The sequence below is a fragment of the Danio rerio genome, chromosome 11, assembly GCF_049306965.1.
Source record: "Danio rerio strain Tuebingen ecotype United States chromosome 11, GRCz12tu, whole genome shotgun sequence".
In the NCBI taxonomy this organism is placed as follows: Eukaryota; Metazoa; Chordata; class Actinopteri; order Cypriniformes; family Danionidae; genus Danio; species Danio rerio.
The window spans coordinates 42,653,598-42,675,908 of NC_133186.1; the positions used below are offsets into that span (position 1 = coordinate 42,653,598).

The window sequence follows — 22,311 nt, forward strand, 5'->3', positions numbered from 1 at the left end:
CAAACAATTTTCTATTTTTTATTCTCATTTACGTTTTTATTTGCATTAAATATCACCATAATTTATCTTATTCAATATGTTTTTGTTTATTAATTCATTCATTCATTCATTCATTCATTCTCCTCCTCCTGTATACTGTATATACTCCCATCAACTAGGCGTACAATAATAATGTAACAATGCCTATGGATCAGCACACATATCCAGAAAACACATTCAAATTTATTCTCCTCCCACTTAATCCCTTACTTATCACAGTGGAATGAACCGCCAACTATTAAAGGAAATGTTTTACACAGCGTACGCCCTTTCGACTGCAACCCAGTACTGGGAAACACCCATACACTCTTATTCACACACACTCATACACTATTCAGTTCATCCAATTTACTTATACAGCATGTCTTTGGACTGTGGGAGGAACCGGAGCACCCGGAGGAAACCCTCGCCAACACGGGGAGAACATGCAAACTCCACACAGAAATGCCAACATTTGTTTTCATAGTTGTATCATTTATATTTTGTGCATTTAAAAGTAATTCTATTGGCCTTTTTTCCTTATGTTTTTATTTCATCAATATCATCAACATAATTTTTCTTATTCAACATATTATATTTGCATAGTTTTATAAATTAGATTGCGTTTATAATGTATTTTTGAGAAATTAAAAAATATATATTTTGAATATATTCAGTTTAATTTGTTCATTTGTATTTCTGTAGCGCTTTTACTATGGTGATTGTGTGTAGAATGTTGATGGAATTCTAGAAATTATAGTATATTAAAATGAAATCCCCATTACATTTCAAGTCTGTACTGTGCATTTTGCGATGTACAAAGAGTAAACAATAAATGTAAATATTTTTGTTATTCATGCCAGTGATATTCCACCTCTTTGAAAAACCTACTAGGGTTAAAACATTTCAATTGCAAGCTCTTACAAACAGTCTTCGAGATGTCTGCTGACAAACTGATTTCAGAAAAAATTTGCTGTTTCTTTGAAGTAGGGGAAGATTCATAGAACATATATATAACAACTATAACAGGCGTACAATAGCAATGCAAAAATGCCTACAGAACAGCAAACATATCTAGAAAACGTTCAAATTTCCTTCGGCTTAGACCCTTTCTCAGGGGTCACCACACTGGAATGAACCGCCAACTTATCCAGCAAATGTTTTACATAGCGGATGCCCTTCCGGCTGCAACCCAGTACTGGGAAACATCCATACACACTCATTCACACACATATACTACAGTCAGTTATAGCGCATGTCTTTGGACTGTGGGGGAAACTAGTGCACCCTCGCCACCACAGGGAGAACATGCAAACTCCACACAGAAATGCTAACTGACCAGCTGGGACTCGAACCAGCAACCTTCTTGCTTTTAGGCAACACTGGGCCACTGTGTCGCCCCACATATTCAAATCACATAACTAAAAAAATGTATGAAAATTAATAAAAAATAAATAAATAGATAATAAAACTAATAATGAATTAAAATATTAAACATTAAATAATGATAAAATAAAAAAACAATAATAATTATAATACAATAAAAAATACATGTTTACAAACACACAATTTAGATGATTCATATATGGTTCTCAAAGATGGTCAAAGTCCTTCTGCTAGCCATAAATGATATACAGCTGAAGTCAAAATTATTATTTTTTCTACTTCAAATATTTCCCAAATGATGTTTAACAGAGCAAGACATTTTTCCATAGTATTTCCAATGTTATTTTTTTTCTGTAGAAAGTCTTATTTGTTTTATTTAGGCTAGAATTAAAGCAGTTTTTATTAAAAAAAAAAAAAAAAAGAAGAAGAAGAAGAAGAAGAAGAAAGAAAGAAAAAAAATTAACGTCAAAATATTAGTTCTTCAAGGTTTTTTTTCTGATTGACTGATAAAACAAACCACTGAAATACAAAAGACTTAACTAATTAACATAACTTGTCTAGTTAAGCCTTTAAATGTCACTTTAAGCTGAATACTAGTGTTTTGAAAAATTATAAAGGAGTTATTGAAACTATTATGTTTAGAAATGTGTTGAAAAAAATCCTCTTTTCATTAAATAAAAATTGGGGGAAAAAGTACAGGGGGGCTAATAATTCTGTAAGATAGTCTCTCTCTATATATATATATATATATATAAAGTTCATTTCGATGTGTTGATATTAAAGTGCTAATGTGTTTCAAATCTGTTGCATTATTAATTTGTTGTCTAAATTCTTCTTGTGTTTTATGCAGATAACCAGTTCAGAATGTCCATCCTGGAACGCCTAGAGCAGATGGAGCGAAGGATGGCAGAGATGGCCGGTCAGCAGCAGCAACAAGGTGGAGGAGGAACATCCGAAAGTGGTGGAACCACAACCGGAGAAGGAGGAAGAAGCAACTCTGAACAGGCACAGGTATCAAATCTTCACTCAGGATTCCTGCAGGTCATAGAATTTTTGAAATATCATTTAAAAAGGTCTATGGCTCCTATAATGTTATTGGAAATACTAAGGGAAATCACTAGGGAAATATTTAAAAGGAAAAAAAGTCACTGGGGGCTAATAATTTTGACATCAGCTGTAGGTCATGAAAATTCAGCATTGTGGTTAGTTAAAGTCAAAGAATTCCCACTCAGGTTCCCACTCTTTCATAAATTACTGGACATTACCGTTACATTACATACTGCTTATAAAAATTGACTTGGTTTTTGATTCTGTGTTTTAGTTCTCACCAATTCAGGGTCAGAGCCAGGGACAAGCTCCGGCTGGGAGCTCATTCGAAAGCCGTGTGGTGGTCGTTTGTGAAAAGATGATGAACCGAGCCTGCTGGGCCAAATCCAAACACCTGATCCACTCCAAGACGTTCCGGGGCATGACTCTTCTTCATCTGGCAGCTGCCCAGGGCTACACCACGCTTATCCAAACACTTATCAAGTGGCGGTGAGAAACTGATTGCATACTGGCACTAAATGCCCATATTTATTGCATATCCATCACTCTGGCACTGAATTATACTTTACGCTGCTTGTTTAACAGCACCAAGCATGCAGACAGCATTGACCTGGAACTTGAAGTTGACCCTCTAAATGTGGATCATTTCTCTTGCACACCACTGGTGAGTGTTGACAACTTTGTCACAAAAACCGAGTTTGGATGAGTTGTTTTAATATAGAATGTAACTCTTCTATTCAGATGTGGGCTTGTGCTTTGGGTCATATGGAGGCTGCAGTGGTTCTCTATAAGTGGGATCGGCGGGCTTTGGCTATCCCAGATTCTTTGGGTCGCTTACCACTGGCTATCGCTCGCTCCCGTGGCCACACCAAGCTGGCAGAGTGTCTGGAAAGCCTTCAAAGGGAGGAGCAGCAGTCAGGAGCACTGACTACAACTCCCAGCATGCCTTTCTCACCGTCTACCGAGGCCTCAGCTGCAGAGGGATGGATGAATGTTTGGGGTGCAGAGGCTACTTCTGTAGGACTGAAAGAAAGCAACATCGCTAGTTCTGCTTCCAGCTCAAGCTCAGGTTAGTTCAGGTTAATTCTTCTCAGCCTGTCGCTACTTCAAAAAAGTTTTACATGTCTTGTCACACCTGACAAGAAGCTTGTACTGACAACTCGAAGCTTTACATACCAGCAAATTCCATAAAAAATGTTGTCAATCAACAAAGATTTGCAACATTTGCTTGATTTTGTGTTCAATTGAATGATGAATGGTGTTAAATTGTGAAATCCTGGAGTGTCTGACTTACATAAGGTTAAGAATAACTTGTTATATAAGACCTTTCATGTACAAAATAGGCTTTGACAAATTTAATCAACCACTCTTCCTCTAAGGCAATTTCCTTATACCTTTGCAGATTTAAGGAGACCCAGGTCGGAGCCATCCAGTTTCTATAGCAGCGTTAATCACGGGGACGCTCCGTTAAGCAAGAAACACAAACCCAACCCTGAAACCCTGCAAAGTCATCCCAGCAAATCCTGCTCTGCCCCTCTTGGACTAGAAGAACATTCCCACAAGCCTAAAACGTGCCCTTCCAAGCCGAGGGATTCTGCTGTGGAGAAAGAGCAAGGAGATGGTGAACAGTCTCAGAATAAAGTGGGCTCAACCTGTGGAGGTGGGCGCTGGGGTTCCAGACAGGCTGCAGGAAGGAGAGTATCAACTACAGGACTTGGCAAGGAAAGACTCGCGAATAGACTGAGATTAAGAGAAATTGGTAGTGCGGGAACAATCTCTGATCTGAGGACAAGCCAGGAGGATCTGGAGAACACAGGAGACCTGCAGGTGAGCCGTAGAGTCTCAAAGACTGTCAAAATGGTTTCTTTTGTTTCGTTATAGCAGGGGTGCCATATCCCCGATACCAGAGATCGAGATACCAGACAGAAAGATCTGTGCAGGATCTGTCGGACTTTATTCCAATCCTATAGCACAGGGGTGTCCAATCCTGTTCCTGGAGATCTACCTTCCTGCAGAGTTCAGCTGGAACCTTGATCAAATACACCTGTCTTAAATTACCAAGTGCGCCTTTAGGTCCTACTTAGTTGCTTTAGTTGTATTTATCAGGGTTGGAGCTGTGCTATAGGATTGAAATCAAGTCTGACAGATCTTGACCACTTACATTGACTTCTGTCTGGTATCTCGATTGCATTATTGTTAGAAATCTTATATACCATGTACTGCAAGCCGCTTTTTGGACTTACTAAACATCTCAAGTTACTAGTGCAGGTTTGAAAGTTCCCAACTCTTTGTTTCAGAATATGAACATGATGACTTTAGCTGAGGAAGTTATCGAGGCGACATCCGATCGGATCAAGAGGGAAAACTTTGTTGCGTCAGACACTTCTCTCGACGGTGTTGGAGTCAGCAGTACTATGAGCTGGTTGGCCAGTTACCTTGGAGATGCAGAGAGGTTATTCATCATAAATGCATTCTCATAAATCTGTGCTCCACAAATATAGTTGCAAACTCTTTTGGTCCTTGTTTGTAATTTTCCCTCAATTGTTCCCAGGTTCCTGTTTAACAAGCCTCTAACTTCCTCTCCTGGCCTGGGAACGGTCCACGGTGGAGCACAGCCAGAACTTGACGGCCCTCTTGGGAAACTTGGCATTCAGTCCCCTGCTGAATGGACTGCGCTCCTTAATGCCTCCCACAACAAGGAGGAGCGTGACTTGACCCAGCTGGCCCTGTCGGATCCTGAACAGAGGGAACTTTATGAGGCAGCTCGCCAGGTCCAGAACACTTTCCGCAAGTACAAGGTAGGGCAGGGCTTCACCCAGGTGCCAGAGTCACCCATGCTGGTTATTGGTGGTGTGTTGCCAGTGTTTGTGATGGTCCAGTTTCAAAGGTCTAGATGTACTGTGTTGTGTTGTATGGTGTTCCTGAAGTTAAGGTAAATGATTCATCCGGATCTTTGCAGTCCTGTGTCGTGAAAGGTGATATGATTGTTGTGGTGTGCGCTCTAAAGGCAGAGATAGGGTCAGTGTTGTTGACAAGCATGGGGATATTTGCTTGAGCTTAGCATGGCCTTGCTGTAAGGAATGATTGCATTGTTCCCTCTATCTGTCTGTCTGAATGGGATGCGCAGATATCCCTGAGTCCACACCACATTTGGTTGTTCAGAGCAGATTTCTCCCTGTGTTCTGCTGGCGCGCCGTGCTCTGACAAATAACCTTCTCCCAGGTCTCAGAGCATATCGACGCAACTTTGCCAGTCTAAGAGGACACCTTGGCCAGGCACTAAAGGAATCAGATGCCATCATCGCTGTGGCCTATCAGGCCTCCCTGTGAACACTAATCTCTCTCCTGTCCTCTCCACCCTACCTTATCCCCCTCTTCCCCCGTCCTGCAGGGTCGGCCACTTCGGGAGCAGCAGGAACTGGCAGCTGCTGTCATTCAGCGCTGTTATAAGAGGTACAAACAGGTGAGTTCAGACACTCAGAAACATCTGCGTGTTGTACACTTCTGAGTGGTCAATTATTAAAGGCTTTACAAGAATGCACTCAATACTTCCCTCTCTCTATCCCTCAAGCTGACATGGATAGCCTTGAAGGTAACTCTTCCTGTTTCATCTATAACATCTTCTGCTTTGAATTGGAAGATTGTTATTTGCTTATTAATAATACTAAATACAAAACTTGTACGTGGACAAAAATGAATACAAGCTTAAACTGTACTTAAATCTTCGTAAGAACAGATTAGCTATTTAGCAGCCTCACATATGAACCAATAAAAAAGCAGAAAATAATCCCTAGACTTGCACAGGGATTCAAACTACATCTATAACAATATAGTTCACACAAAAATGACAATTTACTCACCCTTAAGTAGTTCCAATGCTTTATGGATTTCTTTATTCAACTGAACACTAAAGAAGATTGAAAAAAAAGCTGGAAACTGGTTATCGACTTCCATTTAAGAAAAACCAATACTAAAGAATTCATTGGTTAAAGGTTGCCAGCTTTCTAGCTTTGTGATCAACAGAAAAAAAGAAGTTAAACAGGTTTGGAACAAGTTAAGAGTGAGTAAATGATAACATTATTTTCATTTTTGGGTGCACTATCCCTTTAAGCTTCTGAACTGTGCCACTAAGCAGTGGCCTAGCATCCACTTAGCACTATGCCAAGAACACTCGTAAAAAACTAATGTTGACAAATGTTTTGCATTAGCCAAGTGGCTAATGGAGTAGTTTGCTACAGATCTCAAATGTATTTTTCTGTCCCTTTTGGCAGTATGCACTTTATAAGAAGATGACGCTGGCCGCCATCCTTATCCAGAGTAAATTCCGCAGCTACCACGAACAGAAGAAGTTCCAGCAAAGTCGCAAGGCAGCCGTGCTGATCCAGCAATATTACCGCAGCTACAAAGAGCTTGGCCGACCGAACCCACGCAGCCGAGCCACTGCAGCTGCACTGGTGCAGCACAAACTCAGGTACACAGCATTTAGGACAAAGCTGATCTAGTGGGATAAATATCAATTGCCTTTGTTATAACACATCAGAATTTATAAAAGGAAATTAGTATATGGAAATTGGTATGGCTCCAGCACTTTGGCGGCTCCATTGGTCAAATTATTAATGAAATAATGGGGGGAATTATGCATTTAAGAGTTATTTACTGTAAATAATAATAGGGTTCTCATTAAAATAATAGATCAAGTGTTAAAAACAATTTTCATGTTCCTTCCTTCGGCGTAGTCCCTTTATTCATCAGGGGTTGCGACAAAGGAATGAACCGCCAACTTATCCAGCGTATGTTTTACACAGGCGAGGCAGTGGCGCAGTAGGTAGTGTTGTCGCCTCACAGCAAGAAGGTCGCATGGTCGCTGGTTCGAACCTCGACTCAGTTGGCGTTTCTCTGTGGAGTTTGCATGTTCTCCCTGGCTTCACGTGGGGTTTCCTCTGGGTACTCGGGATTCCCCCAGAGTCCAAAGACATGCAGTACAGGTAAATTGGGTAGGCTAAATTGTTCGTTGTGTATGAATGTGTGTGTGGATGTTTCCCAGAGATGTGTTGCGGCTGGAAGGGCATCCGCTGCGTAAAATCTTGCTGGATAATTTGGCGGTTCATTCCGCTGTGGCGACCCCGGATTAATAAAGGGACTAAGCCGACAAGAAAATGAATGAATGAATGTTTTACACAGTGGATGCCCCTCCAGCTGCAACCCAGTACTGGGAAACATCCATACACACTCATTCACACACATACACTACGACCAATTTAGTTTATTCAATTCACCTGTACCACATGTCTTTGGACTGTGTGGGAAACCGGAGCACCCGGAGGATACCCACGTGATTACGGGGAGAACATGCACACAGAAATGCTAAGTGATGTAGTCTGGACTCGAACCAGCAACCTTCTTGCTGTGAGCCCCATGCGCTGCAATGGAGTGTTTAGAACTGCTGGATTTACAACACATAAATTCATCAACGTCTCTCAAAATAACAGAGTGAACATCCTAGTTACCTAAATAGTGTTTATCTGTGCATGGGCACCACTTGGTGGGGGGAAGTTAGAACGATTCTAAGGGTCCACACCATTTTGGGGACCCAAGAGTAACTATTAGCGGGCCCAATAAACCTCCCTCCACAAACCCCCACACCCCCTTTCTTCACTTTTGTCCACAACACCCCCCGCTTTTCACTTTCGTACGCGACTGTGACAACAACCCTCCTGTCTTCACTTTAGTCTGCGAAAACCACCTCCGCTACAACAACCCCCCTCCCTTTTCACTTTAGTCTGCGACAACCACTTCCATCCACAACACCCCTAAACCTCCACCCCCAGCTCTCCACTATCGTCCGCCCCCCACGTTCTTCAAGATTGTCGTCATAGGGCCTGTACCAGCCAGCAACGCCCCTGTATCTATGTATCAATAACAAACATTGTCAGATTATGTGTAATGAATATCCTTGCCGTCTTCCATAAACATCAGTGTGTGTATTTTCCAAACCGCAAATGTTTTGTTTTATTAGTAAATATCTGTCTTTAAATGTCTGCAAGCTAAAACAAAAGTTATTTAATTAAAAACGGATGAGTTTTGATCCTTGACAAGCTGTTTGCTCCCCAATGTGCATAGTTTTCAGTGTAGTTTAGTATTAAATGTATTGTGACTTAAAATGTTAGCGTACTAATAAGGTACTCTAAATTAATTGTCAGCTAAACAAAATATCTTTCAGAATTTCACCACCACACATACTTTTACTAAGCCACCTTATGTGTTCAATCTCCACAAGGTTATGCATATTTCACCCTAAGTTGCTACAGAGACCTTGGTGTTTTCATCCTCTAAAGTTTGCTATCGCTTTGGATGAATTACTAAGTACACACCAACACTTCAAATGTGACACTCTGCCAAGTCCACTTTCTGAAGAATGGCAGCATTCAAACCCTCCTGTTTGCTTTAAGAGACAATCTGTCATTGAAACAGTGCCAGTTGGACCCCAGGAAATGATTTACTTCACTAACAGTTTGAGTCTAAGTATATCACTTAGAATCATCATTATTTTTCATTGCCATTTGTTGTCACACAACCTGTTGCAGCTATAGCAGTTTGATCCTTAATTGTTTGTATGCTTTCATTCCACTCAATACTGGAGATGCTGGTTTGAATCCAGCATGTAGTGACGGGATTAGAACCATGGGGTTTATATTGGTGCCGTGACCCGGATTGGTGAGAGGTTTAGAAATTATAAACATAAAACGGAGGCTAGCTATTAAGTGAAGTTTATTTATAAACTAATTACGAGAGGATCACCTGCTTATGATAGCTTGCGCATTATCCAATTTATAATTCACCAATCAGACGATTCCTAAGCCACTATAAATACCCTAAGTTCCATATAACAGCCTTCTTCGTTTTGAAGAATCCCCTTTCCACCCCTACTCCTCTTCCTTTCCTAGATGGGTGGCACAGTGGCTCAGTGATTAGCACTGTTGCCTTACAGAAAGAATATCACTGGTTCTAGTTCTTAATAAGCCGGCCAACATTTCTGTGCGGAGTTTACATGTTCTCCCCGTGCTCACATGGGTTTCCTCTGGGTCCCCCAGTTTCCTCCCACCGTCCAAAAACATACAACTAAAGTTAATTGACTAATCCAAATGCTCCTAGTAAGTACTTATCTCTTAAAAGCAATCACTATCTGTTCATTAACTACTACAGCAAGGGAGTTCTCGAGATCTATCTCAGCTCAAACTCCCCTCACGCCCTGCAAACGGGAGGGAGCCCCGGGCTCGAGGATCTTATGAGCTCAGGGCTCTCTGGTGGGACAGCATGCCAAACAAGCTTTATAATCAATCATCAGCTAAGTGTGTACTCTTAAAGAGTTAAGCAAATTAACTCCCCTGGACGCAAGGTTGGGTGACTTTCTAGTTAAATCAAATAACTTTTCTGCAAAAAAAAAAAAAAAAGTTAATTAAGGAATTAATTTTCATTTGAGGTAATTTAATTAGTTACTTAAAACATACCTGAGTTTTATATAAATTACTTGTAAATAAATGTCTTGTACATGAATTCCATAGGTCTATACAACAGGGGTTCCCAAACTTTTAAGCCCATGACCCCCAAAATAACAATTTTAGTGACTCGCGACCTGTATATACTGAACATAAAATATATAAACATTGCACATAAACCAATAGGCCCAAGTCTATTCATCATTTTATTTTGAAGAATTTGTGTTTTAATAATTACCTGCCTGCCTGTAATTATCACGTGGTGTTCAGGTCCTAATTAATTGGCTCAGGTGTGTTTGATATGGGTAGCAACTAAAATCTGCAGGAAGGTGGCTCTCCAGGAACAGGGTTGGCCACCCCTGATCTAGATCAAAAGAAATCTAATTATTCATTTTTTTGTGTTATTAATTTAAAATGTTTTGGGTTGATATATGTTTAACATTGTTAAGCGTTATTAAAGGGTTAAAGGGTTTTGTATTGTCTGTGCAGAGATTTATATATGGATTTTAAGTGCTGTGTCTATTAATTAGATTTTGATGAATTTGTGGACTTGTAATAAGTTATTCAGTTTTCATTATTGATTACTTTTAGACAAAGCAATTAGAAAGTAATTTAAATATAATTTAAATAATTTATTAATTCATTTTCTTGTCGACTTAATCCCTTTATTAATCTGGGGTCGCCACAGCGGAATGAACCGCCAACTTTTCCAGCACGTTTTTACGCAGCCTTCCAGCTTCAACCCAACTCTGGGAAATATCCACACACACTCATTTATACTCATACACTACGGACAATTTAGCCTACCCAATTCACCTGTACCGCATGTCTTTGGACTGTGGGGGAAACCGGAGAACCCGGAGGAAACCCACGCAAAAAAAAAGCAAACTGACCTAGCCGAGGCCAGAACCAGCGACCTTCTTGCTGTGAGGCGACAGGTACTACCTACTGTGCCACTGCGTCGCTCTAATTTTAATAACGTAATTAGTAATTAATTACTTTTTTGAACTAACATACAGCACTGCCTGTACACCAGCACACACACACACAAAATTACTCATTGGATGAACTCAATTTAATTGAGGGTAGGATTTTCATCCAATCAGTTCTGTTTAGCACCTAAAAACATATATATTTAAACAATTAAATGCAATTGAGTTGATGCAACATGATTTTATCCAACAAATGTTTAAATACATTTGTATTTGTATTTAACTTAAAGTCAAAGGGCCGATAATATTAAGTGTCTATTATGTGTTGTACATTTCGGAGTCTCTTAGTTTTATTTGAAGTTTTCCTAAATGAACTAAAAGAGCCGTTTTAAGCATATTTAAAAGTTACATATACAGTTGATTGAGACTGATCTCAGAACTCATTTTAGGACAGTTGTTGCTCACTGAGCAAAGCAACAACTGCAGTTTTACTAATTAAACTGCAACACCTAAAGTATGGGTGCTTTTGCAAGGTGGTAACCTCAAAAACGCAAAGCATTACATGCAAATCTTCTAAGTCTTTCAACTAAAGTGAAGATTAAACTTGTGAACTCGAACCAGTCTTTATATTAACTTTAAACACCTAAGATAACTTTTAATGTCAATATTAATGAAATCAGTCCCACACAAAGCATGCTGAAAACTACGAATCTCCTTACCAGATAGATGGACCAACACAATTCCATTGTCCCAACACAAAACACTTAAATTAACTTAATGGTTTACAAATTTAAGTGGACTAAACATAAAACAAAGAAATTAGCCAAAGAATTTACAAGAATTGTGTTGTTTCAATTGATATTTGATACCGTATTCTGTTTTTGTTTTTATGTTAACTTCTATTCATTGTAAAGCCCAGTTTCAAGAGACCTAAGGGGGGGGGGAATTGAATTGATTTCAGCCTGTATGTTTTGTTAACAATTTAAAAAAAAAGAATTGTGTTGTTTCAGCGCATTTTAAACAGGTAGTTTGAACAAACAGCAGTAATCTTTTTTGAGTGTAGTTAAACTCAAAGGTCTGATAATATCATGTGTCTATTTTGTGTCGCACATTTCGAAGTCTAAGACTGACCTCAGAACTCATTTTAGGACAGTTATTGCTCACTGAGCAAAGCAACAACTGCAGTTTTACTACTTAAACTGCAACACCCAAAGTATGGGTGCTTCTGCAAGGTGGTTATCTCAAAACTCAACGCATTACATGAAACTCTTCTAAATCTTTAAACTAAAGTGAAGATTAAACTCGAACCAGTCTTTATATTAACTTTAAACACCTTCGATTACTTTTAATGTCAACATTAATGAATTCCATCCCACACAAAGCATGCTGAAAACCACGAATCTCCTTACCAGATAGATGGACCAACATAATTCCGTTGTCCCAACCCAAAACACTTAAATTAACTTAATGGTTTACAAATTTAAGTGGACCTAACATAAAACAAAGAAATTAACCAAAGAAATTTCCAGAATTGTGTTGTTTCTGCTCATTTTAAACAGCTAGCTTGAACAGGCAGAAATGCATGCTTACCGTTTATCGTCCAGAAATATCAGGATTTACTTACTTGTGCGCATTAACTCATGCGTAACCACTCATGCTGTTTGTTTTGTTCTAGAAGCAGTTTACTGACCAAGCGACAAGACCAGGCTGCCAGAAAAATCATGCGCTTTCTGCTGCGGTGCCGTCACAGGTATGTCAAAGCCAAAAACTTCCACAAGGCCCAGGTGATCCCAAGGCCCTGATATTCTTCTAGCATGCACATGCTTAACTATGGCTTACTTTAACATTTTAGAAGAATTATTTGTAACATTCTCCAGTAAAAAAAAGGTTATTGGCACGTTTCCAAATCTCTCAATTACACCAACATGAACATCAAGAGTCGGCACCGGACAAACCTTGGTGTTTTCATGGCTCTGCTAGAAAGCCCTATTGTGTTTGGTCCCATTTCCCCAACCCAACCGAAACCTCAGTGTGTACTAATAGCTGTCTGGTGTTGTTTTGCTGTTTATGCAAAGCCCCTTGATGGACCATAGACTATTCAAACGGGTGAGTGCAGCCTCAGTAAATCAGCTCGTTCCCCTCGATTTCTCCTCTTTTATCTCCCTGTCTCTCTTTTTTTCTTTCATCTTGTTCCTTGATTTCAGACTCTGCTGTTCCCTATGACTTTATTCTGTCCTTTCTTTCCCTCCTTTCTTTTATCTTATTTCCTCTATTGCTTTATGCCTGCATGCATGACGGAGCCCGAGTTTGACTGAGCCTTATATGAGAGAGAGAGAACTATAGATCCAACTAACCTGCAAATACAGATGATGCATTAATGGCAAAACTAACAAAGCTCTCTCTCTCTCTCTCTCTCTCTCTCTCTCTCTCTTTCTTTCTCTCTTTCTCAATACCTCTATCTTCCCAAAAGTCTTTTCCATCTCTCTTGTTATGAGGATGCTTATGACAACACTAAGGACTGCTGGGTAGTGCATTTGGCAATTGCATGATGGCTAAAGATCTGGAGGCCTTGCTTTTATCAGGGCATGCTTGAAACAACATCTACCTTTCTCCATGGAAGAGAAATGTCTTGAATGCCTGGCTGCCTGTTTTATACATCTCTTTCAGCTTTTATATAAGCTTGATTTGGGGGCTGAGGGCGGGACGGAGGGGTCAAACTGTGAGCCGACAACATGTTTGGTGGGGTGGAAGGGGTCGTATGTTGGGTATTCAGTATGTGTAGAAGTATAACATGTTGACTAATATAAACATTTAAGAAATTGTTGTGATGTACTGTGCATGAATTGTAGGGTTATGAATTGTTTCAACATTAGAGATAAAATTGATGCTTCACTTTTGGACTTTATTCATATTTTATATTGACATGTGTTTGCTTTGACTCCTAGATGTAGAATGTAGAATTCAAAGAAAATGATTTCTCCCACAGATTTTGTTGTGGCCAATAAAAAAAAGAGTATGCGAAGATTGAAATCACACTTTTAAAATGTGTGAATGCCATTGGATTAGATGCAAAATGTCAAACCAAATATCATCTGTGCTCAAATGTTGGGCAAGAACCACATTTCTGAACAATTTTTGCTTTGATTTAAGCAACTACACTTTGTGAAATAAGGTTTTGACAATCAGAAATATTCCAAATCATCATGTTTAAACTGAACATTACAACCGAAACATTCAGTTCTGCTCGAAAAGTGTGCATATGCTATGTTTCTTTAGAACAAAAGACATTTGCTTTGATATTTTATTTAATACTTGTGACATTCAGACATTTTTAAGTGTGATTTTAGTATCCACACTCCAAAAAATGCTTTTCTAAGAGTTGTTGTCTTGTTTCTAGTCCAAAATAGAGATGCTAAGGTCAGGAGTTTTGCAGCTGAAACCGAGTATCTATTCCATGTCATTGTGATCAGCCGATACCACGTACCGATTCTGATGCTTCAACCTTTTCATATTACTTACACATGCTTATAACCCAAATATATGTGAAAGACGCTTAACAGGTTTTATTTTAGAGATCATGCATGAGGTTTAGCTGTGCTGTTTTTATTTTCTTTCTGTTTCAGGCTTAAACGGATACGGCTAACAGCTACTCTGACTGAGAGTATTTACACAGCTGAGGCAAAGGACATACAAGTGGAGGCATGATGCTTCCTGGGGACGTGGAGCCGATCCGCGAATCACAGCACATTATGTTAGCTGACCAATCAGAGCCTCTTGAGGGCAGCCTTTCAGAGGAATTAGGAAATAAGAGTCGTTTTCATGTTAGCTGAGTAGCTGTATATTTTAACAGTAAGATATATACAAAAACATGATTATTTTACAAGTGAAGCATGAGCACGCAATGCTTTGCATCTTATAAACACAACCAAGCCTTAAAAATACACCATGGACTATGGAGTCAGAAAAGACTCAAAAGTAATTCACGCAAAAGACACGATGTACACATGCGTAGCCAAATTCACGTGGATAAAATCAAATTCACGTGCGTAAAATATTTATTTATATTCACAAAAAAATTTCACGTGCACAAAATAAAAATACATTTTCATAAAATACGTTTCACAAATGCAAAACACCATTTGCAAAATGTATAAGAGTGTACAAAAAGTTTTGAATGTTTAAAACTTGCGAGTTCATCCTTAATGAGAATGTGCAAATCCTCTTTCACGTACGACTCCCCCTGGATACGTGTGTGTGTATTTTTGAGACTTTCTTGCCAAAAGCAGGGCAGCTCGTACCTTTCAGCCAATCAGATAAAAGCTGCAGTCGATGACACCCACTCTGCGCTCAATTTGCGCAGACTCTTTCTCTCCAGCATGGCCAACAGAGAAAGCAGCAGTCGCACTTTTTTTTTCCCATTTATTTATTTATTTGACCATAGCCTCACTCTTTTTATTCATTATTTTGCCGCAGCTCCGCTCTTTTTATTTATTGTCTCGCAGCCCCATGAGCAAAATGTAGCCTGCAGGGTAATGATGAGGATTAACTATCATTCCTTCATTTTTTTTTTCATTTTTATTGTTAAGACATATAAAACTGTAAGGTTGTTGAACATTTGAAGTTCTAAAGCAGCTGTTTTCTTGAAAAAGACGTGATAGTGTCATTAGAAACTGATTTGGAAATGACCTTATTTTAATATAGTCCGTTGTGAACTGAGGTGGGCCGGTCTATGGCTTGAAACTCCAGGGCTGAAAAGAAGTCCCACTCCAGCCCTGATTATATCTAATGAACGTAAACAGGCTGCTGTTGTGCTTTAGTAGTATGTAGAATATAAATATAACATTAATACTTTTCTGGATATTTTTAACACAAATCGAGCCTCTCGGATCATTTCAAACAAGTTTGATGCCATCAGGATTTTAATCTGCCCTCCAACTTACAGCCGCATCACGAAGTGAAGAGCTGAGAAGAATTTTTTATTTTTTTTGTATATATCTTAATGTTATTATATACAGCTACTCAGCTAACATGAAAATGACTCATATTTTCTAATTCCTCTGAAAGGCCTGCCCTCAAGAGGCTCTGATTGGTCAGCTAACATAATGTGCTGTGATTCGCGGATCAGCTTCATGTCCCCAGGAAGCATCATGCCTCCTCTAGCACACACTTTGCCTTAGCTGTGCAAATACTGTCAGTCAGAGTAGCTGTTATCTGTATCAGTTTGAGCCTAAATCAGACAGATAATGAAGCGGACACAGCTAAACATCAGGCCTGCTCTCTAAAATAAATTCTAACAAGTGTCTTTCACATATATTCAGGTTATAAGCATGTGTAAGTGATATGAAACGTTCACATATCTTTTTCGAGTTTGTTATTTGAGATATAGAAAGCAAGGAAAGAGGCTGCATAGAGAGACACTGCAGTGCCGGCATTTTAGCTTTCTCTGCTATAACATTACAATGCCTTTTGTGTCCACACCCCTTCGGGTTTGTGATCTCATTCAGCCGGATGTATTTTTTTGTAGTCCCCAAACTTGCTGTAGGCTTTGCTAAGCTAACTCTGTAAAAGCCAATGTCTCCCTTTGCATTGAACTTTGAGCGTCTTACATTCAGAGATGTTGTTTATGTTCACACAGCTCCATACACATCAACTAAAGTTTAAAACATGATATCCTAGTGGACCACCCCTTTAAAACCCCACCATAAGGCTGAATTATACTTCTGTGTCGAGCAATTGCCGTACCCCACAGCGCATGCCTTGCCCATAGCCATCCATTTATACTTCTGCGTTCTGTTTGTGTTGCTCTGCAATAACACTTCCGAAACGCTAGCTGGAGTTTTTATGTTCCTCTGTGTCGACTTTCTTCACAAGTGTTTCGTTTACATGGGAAATACCTGTTACATTAATGTAGAAGTAGCTAAATCTCGCTTATTCAGAGGTGGGAACCAGCGGACATGCAACAGCTTTGACGTAATAATAACGTAAACACAAAACAGAAATTTCCATCTGGAGCTCCTCCATGGGACTTATCGCTTGTTTAACTCTCCCGCCACTATTAGGCCTGGTTTATACTTCGGCGTCAATCGGCGTGACCAACGGCGCATACTTCTGCTTCTGCGACCATACTTCTGCGCGATATTTACGTTGCTCTGCAATAACACTTCAGAAACACTAGCTGGCAGTAGGTATTGATGTTCCTCTGTGTCGAGTTTCTTTGCTGGTGTTTTGGTTTTTCTGAATGCTACCTTAATGTACAAGTGGTTCAAACTCGCTTATTTTGAGGCAGGAACCGGCGGACGTGCAACCACTTTAATCATAAGGTAAACACAAAACAACAGTTTCTATCTACACACACCCACTTGTAAACACTCGCTCCATCAGGCTCGCCCAGCTCTCACCTCCGCCGACCAATCACAGAGCTTGCGCTACAGTTACAATTTTTGAGAGGTGCCCGTCAGCATCGCCGACAGCCACGGCAAGGGCTGTGTGTCCACGAGTAAGCTGCGCCGGAGAAAACTTGTGCGCTTGACGCAGAAGTATAAATCAGCCTTTAGCGCCTCCCATTCTCGTCAACGATAACATGCTGAACAATCACAGCTTTTGCGCTGTACGTCGTCCAGAAGTGTAGCTACGTTTTTTATGAGATGCACATCTTCGTCAGCTACGTCGAAAGGTATGCAGCTCTGCGGAAGCTGCGCCGGATCATCCGCACGCACTTTGCCACAGATGTTGAAATCAGCCTTTACCAGGACTCAATAAGGAAAACAATGTTTACTTGTGAATGTACCACAAATCACGTTGCACTACTTGTTTTCATCAGTCTTAAATAAATCCTTTAGTCAATATCTTTCACAATATAGTTGTGTCTTATGTAAAAGTACTTGAATAGTCTGTCTTGGGTTATGTGTATAGTTTAAGTATGCATGACAATTTTGCCTCTAATAGACATCTAAACGTAGACAGCTTGGCTAAAACAAGGCTAAACTTGGGCTGTCAGTGAAAGTCTAATATATTTAAGAATAAGAATAGCCCAAAACTAGACTAGTCATCAAATATACAGATTAGACAGACTTTAAATGTGTAGTCATTCATTTGTTTATTTGATGACTTGTCTAGTTTTGGCCTATTCTTAGACGTCTATGAGATTTTCCCTGACAGCCCAAGTTTAGCCTTGTTTTAGCCAAGATGACTATGTTTAGACATTTATTAGACATCTATTAAAAACAGAAAATGCTAGCTGGGATCATCGCTTGAAGAATTATTAAACATTTAAACTAGAAACAAGAGAAAAACTCAAAGTAAGAAAAGCATTTATTGTGTTTCTCAAGGTTTTAAAAGTCTTTGTGGTTTATAGTAAGGGCATATTTGTTGTTCTTCGCTGATTCCAGTGAGGAGAAAGAAATGAAAATAGCAGGTTTATTTGCTAATGATCTGTGATTCATGTGAGGGCCCTGAATGTTTGTGAAATCCTCAAGTAATTATGTAAAACTCTGTTTTTGCTCTGTTTTTAGGGCGAAAGAATTGAAAAAGGCCAAGGAACATGAGAACGCCGCAAAGAGCCCCGTCGCAATGTAACATCTCCGAGCAGACCCTTTCTCTTCCACTTCAACTGCGTTTTTACAAGAGACGAACACTTTAGAGGAGGAAAAAAAAGCAAAAATTCTTCAAGAAGCGGAGCGTGTCATCGGACGTGCGGCGGTTGAACTCTAGCAGCATTGTAACTGATTCTGCATTGTGTATTTTCTCGCTACGGGGGAACTGAAATCAAGACTATTGGGGAAATATGACATTATCTTCATGGCATTTTTGCACTCTTCATAGATTTTTTTTCTTTAGATTATAAGAAAAAAAAGGAAAAAAAAAAACGAACGAAGACCAAGGAGCAGAGGCTTTTTATTCTGACGACGCTTGTAAAATATCACGCGACATGAACAGATGGAAATCAGAAAAACGTCATGCTGGAAGCCGCTTCAGATTACATTTTTATATTTTGAAAGGAAAAACACAGCAATCAGTTTGGAACAAACAAAAAAAAGAACAAAACCTAATGTAAAATGTAAACCAAAAAAAGGCCTCATTTCAGTGACCATATGCATGCCGAGTATTTGAAATCAGTCTCTCATTCTCCACAAATCTTTGTTTTTGACAAATGCTGTCGGTTCATTCAAAGGGAAGCCTTCATATGAATGTAGATGGGGTCAGGGCAAAAAAAAAAATGCTGGGTTTGAAATATCAGTGTCTTACCTTTGTCTTTACGGGGGTTATAGGGGACTTCTGACGACATCTTGTGGGATTGAAGCAAAGCCCTCTGGGTTACCTGTTTCGTGTGCACTGTTTTCGACTTTCTTATGGGTCCTTTTCTTAATGTCATTTTTGCTGGCCTGACTTTGTGTGTCCCGTGTTTGTTGAATTGAATCTGGATACAGTGCATGTGTTTGAGCGAAACGCTCCTGCATGCTGACGTAAATGTTTTGTGTTTTATTTTCACTCATTCATTCATATTGGTGATATTGTGGCACCATCAAACTAGCCTAGTCCTATGTTGCCTGTTTGTTTTCTGAGAATATTATTATAAAGACTATTATTTTTGTATAGTTCTGTTATTTATTTTAGTAGTATTACTGGGTTTTGCTTAAGCGTTTTATTTTAATTGTGTGAAGGATCGTCGATCCTTTTTGTTTTAAAAACTGACTTTTTTTATGTGAATTGTGCCACAGCGCCAAACGTATATTTGCAAAGGTTATCTTCCATTAATGTGTGCGCGTGCGTGTGTGTGTGCGTGTTGTGATACGTTTCTTCATTGTTACTGTTCGTGATTTCCAACAGCTCCAGAAAGCCACCACAGGCTTTCCCAAGGAGATTCACAGAACATTGCCTTGACTTCTTGACTTTTTGAAGGGTCCCTATACAGAAGCTTCAACAAAAAAAACAACAAAAAAATCCATATTTTTGACTATTGAGTGGTCTCTGTATATATATCGAAGATGGGTGAAGGAGCATTGATAGCCAGAAACTTTTTCCGAAGAGGATTGTATTTAAGAATATATAGTATTTTATTCATAAATTGGATTATAACACATTAAGAGACGAACAAAAAAATATATTGTATAGTTTTCTTTGAGCGCCCAAGATGTACGGTTGTATTGTTTGTAAATACTGTAAATATCGGTTGCGAAGAAGGAGCCATGTGCATGAAACTTTAAGACATTGAACATAATGTAAAGATAAAAATGTAGTGGCAACGGTCTGTAATACGAGTCGAACAACTTCACTATAAGACTTTGTTGGAAATGTTCTTACGCAGAGCGTTCTCTAAAGCATGACATGAATCACGATAAAACCGTAGATTTAGCAGAAGAGCCAAACAAATCCGTCAGACACAACTGGATTATTATTATTTTTCAGGGTTAGAGAGAATTATTTTCTTTAGTTCTTCTTCTACAAATGGTGACCAGTCATATGAATACTACTATAAGCTACTCCTTTTGAGAACGACGAGTCTATTGAACGACAAACATCACTCATACACCCAACAGAGGATGAAATGTGTCCACAGGTTTTTTTTGTTGTTGTCTTGTTTAACATGACTAGGAATATTCTCACATTTAATCGTCTCCTCAGTATTAAACAATGGAGGTTAAAAGTAGGTCATGTCATATTAAACATGATGTTGACGTGAGGGTTGTGATTGGTTATTTCAAGCAGGCGATTCCCATACACATGCTAAAAAATATCACATTCAAAGAGGTTCAAGCATATCGTATCGCTTAAAACATACATTTCTACGACTGCCATGCGCTCATATTATTCTTATTCATAGCTTTATTTTCATTTCTCGGGGGGCTGCTACCGACATTCAAAACCCCATTGTTGAGTCACGCACATTCATATTGATTTGTCCTCTTTTTGTTGCTCTTTTCACAGCACATTCGTGAATATCTTTCACAATTTCTCAGAAAGAAATTCGAGACTAACCTTCCCCCTAAATTTCCAAAGTGATTTCAGCTGACAGGAGGCATCATTTAAACTTACACCAGCACATTTTGCCTATTAAGATATATTAAATAAAAGGACATGGAAAGAATGTGGTGCTGAATAATTATATAGTTTTACTATCTATTCCCCACTCAGAGACTCAGTGTTATTATAGAAAGTGCCTAAAATATTCAACCAATATCAGGAGTGTTTGATTCCTAAAGTCGACTGCTCTTTTTTTGATGGTATACAGCACTAAAATAAACGAAGCCCAGGTTTGTTTTTTTCCCCTTAAACTTGAACATGAAGCACCTGCCATATTGGTTTTGTCGCCTATTTATTGACTTCACTTCATGTCTCCAGTTATGACTAATGTTTTTGCACATTATGCATGCATGCTTTCATTATTTCTTTCGTTTTGTGTTCTTTCCCATGTCATATCTAAACTGGGCCAGGAAAGTAGGACATGAAAGTTGGCACATTATATAATAATTTCATCCGGAAAACCATTGCTAGATTCAAGTCAGAGCACAACTCCTCATAAAGGTGTCCACCTTCTCCATCCCAATGCTATTCTTCTGTCGTTAAACTTCAGGAAATCATCCGAACTCGCCAGGAAAACTGTTTATGGATCTCCAGGTATATGTATCTCAGTAACTTTCTGTTTGGGTCATTCGTACGGGAACAGAAGAACAAATCTGCCTCCCTTATGTAGTTTTTTACTCAGGGTGCTAAAACAGGGAGAGGGTGTTTCACACGGAGACTAGAGTAGGTTAGGTTCAAAGTCTCCGGGTTCAACTCAGAATCAACAGGAGAAACCACTGGGGGTGTGTATACTTCCATTCGCTTCTTTACAAACCACAGCTTTCGGAGACATGACTGTGACTCGGGTTACAGGATATTATAGGCTAGACCGCGTGTGTTTATAGAGTTTTTACGACCATTATTTCCAAATCTGAGCAGGTATCATCGTTCGTGCAGGTATCATCGCTCATTTAGTAGTATTACCACATCCCCGTGGGATTGGGAATGCATGATAAGTATACCTCAGCGCCAAATACCTTCAGAAAAGGCGGGAGATCCAGTCCTCTAATGAAACAGCTCAGTATGCGTGCATCTTTTACGTCGACCGGATCATGCTTTCCGTATTTTTGTGTCAGAGAAGAGAAATAATATGCACTTTGTACAGCTCACCATCCCAGTTGAATTTCCTCTCCGAGTCCTGGTGTGTTTTGCGCGCGCACGTGCGCGTGCGTATGTGTGTGTGTATAAATGTGCTATATCTCGACGTATGAACACCGATGAGCACGCGTGGAGGTTTTAGCCGAATGAGAGGAAAACACTAGTATTGGTGCAGTTGGAAGTTTGTACGATGTCCTATAAAATCCTCTGTTTGGAACTCCGGAAATGCAGGTTTTAGGCTTAAACTGAACCGCAAAAACCACCCGATTATAAGCT

General features: G+C 39.4%; 1 protein-coding gene across 30 annotated transcripts in view; it reads left to right on the plus strand.

The window, feature by feature from the left end:
* camta1b (calmodulin binding transcription activator 1b) overlaps nucleotides 1-20,556 on the plus strand; it is a 694,205-nt gene extending 673,649 nt beyond the window's left edge. For 10 of the 30 annotated variants that reach the window (XM_073917042.1, XM_073917031.1, XM_073917043.1 and 7 more), the window contains 13 exons: nucleotides 2,255-2,415; nucleotides 2,726-2,940; nucleotides 3,037-3,115; nucleotides 3,193-3,520; nucleotides 3,854-4,278; nucleotides 4,749-4,903; nucleotides 5,003-5,249; nucleotides 5,842-5,913; nucleotides 6,022-6,042; nucleotides 6,722-6,921; nucleotides 12,554-12,628; nucleotides 12,954-12,984; nucleotides 18,390-20,556. In XM_073917042.1, coding sequence (XP_073773143.1) covers nucleotides 2,255-2,415; nucleotides 2,726-2,940; nucleotides 3,037-3,115; nucleotides 3,193-3,520; nucleotides 3,854-4,278; nucleotides 4,749-4,903; nucleotides 5,003-5,249; nucleotides 5,842-5,913; nucleotides 6,022-6,042; nucleotides 6,722-6,921; nucleotides 12,554-12,628; nucleotides 12,954-12,984; nucleotides 18,390-18,422 — 2,042 coding nt within the window. In that variant the 3' untranslated portion in view covers nucleotides 18,423-20,556. The remainder of the gene's footprint in view (nucleotides 1-2,254; nucleotides 2,416-2,725; nucleotides 2,941-3,036; nucleotides 3,116-3,192; nucleotides 3,521-3,853; nucleotides 4,279-4,748; nucleotides 4,904-5,002; nucleotides 5,250-5,841; nucleotides 5,914-6,021; nucleotides 6,043-6,721; nucleotides 6,922-12,553; nucleotides 12,629-12,953; nucleotides 12,985-18,389) is intronic. The other 20 variants (XM_073917057.1, XM_073917051.1, XM_073917058.1 and 17 more) reach the window with 7 other exon arrangements.
* Nucleotides 20,557-22,311: the final 1,755 nt, after the last annotated feature.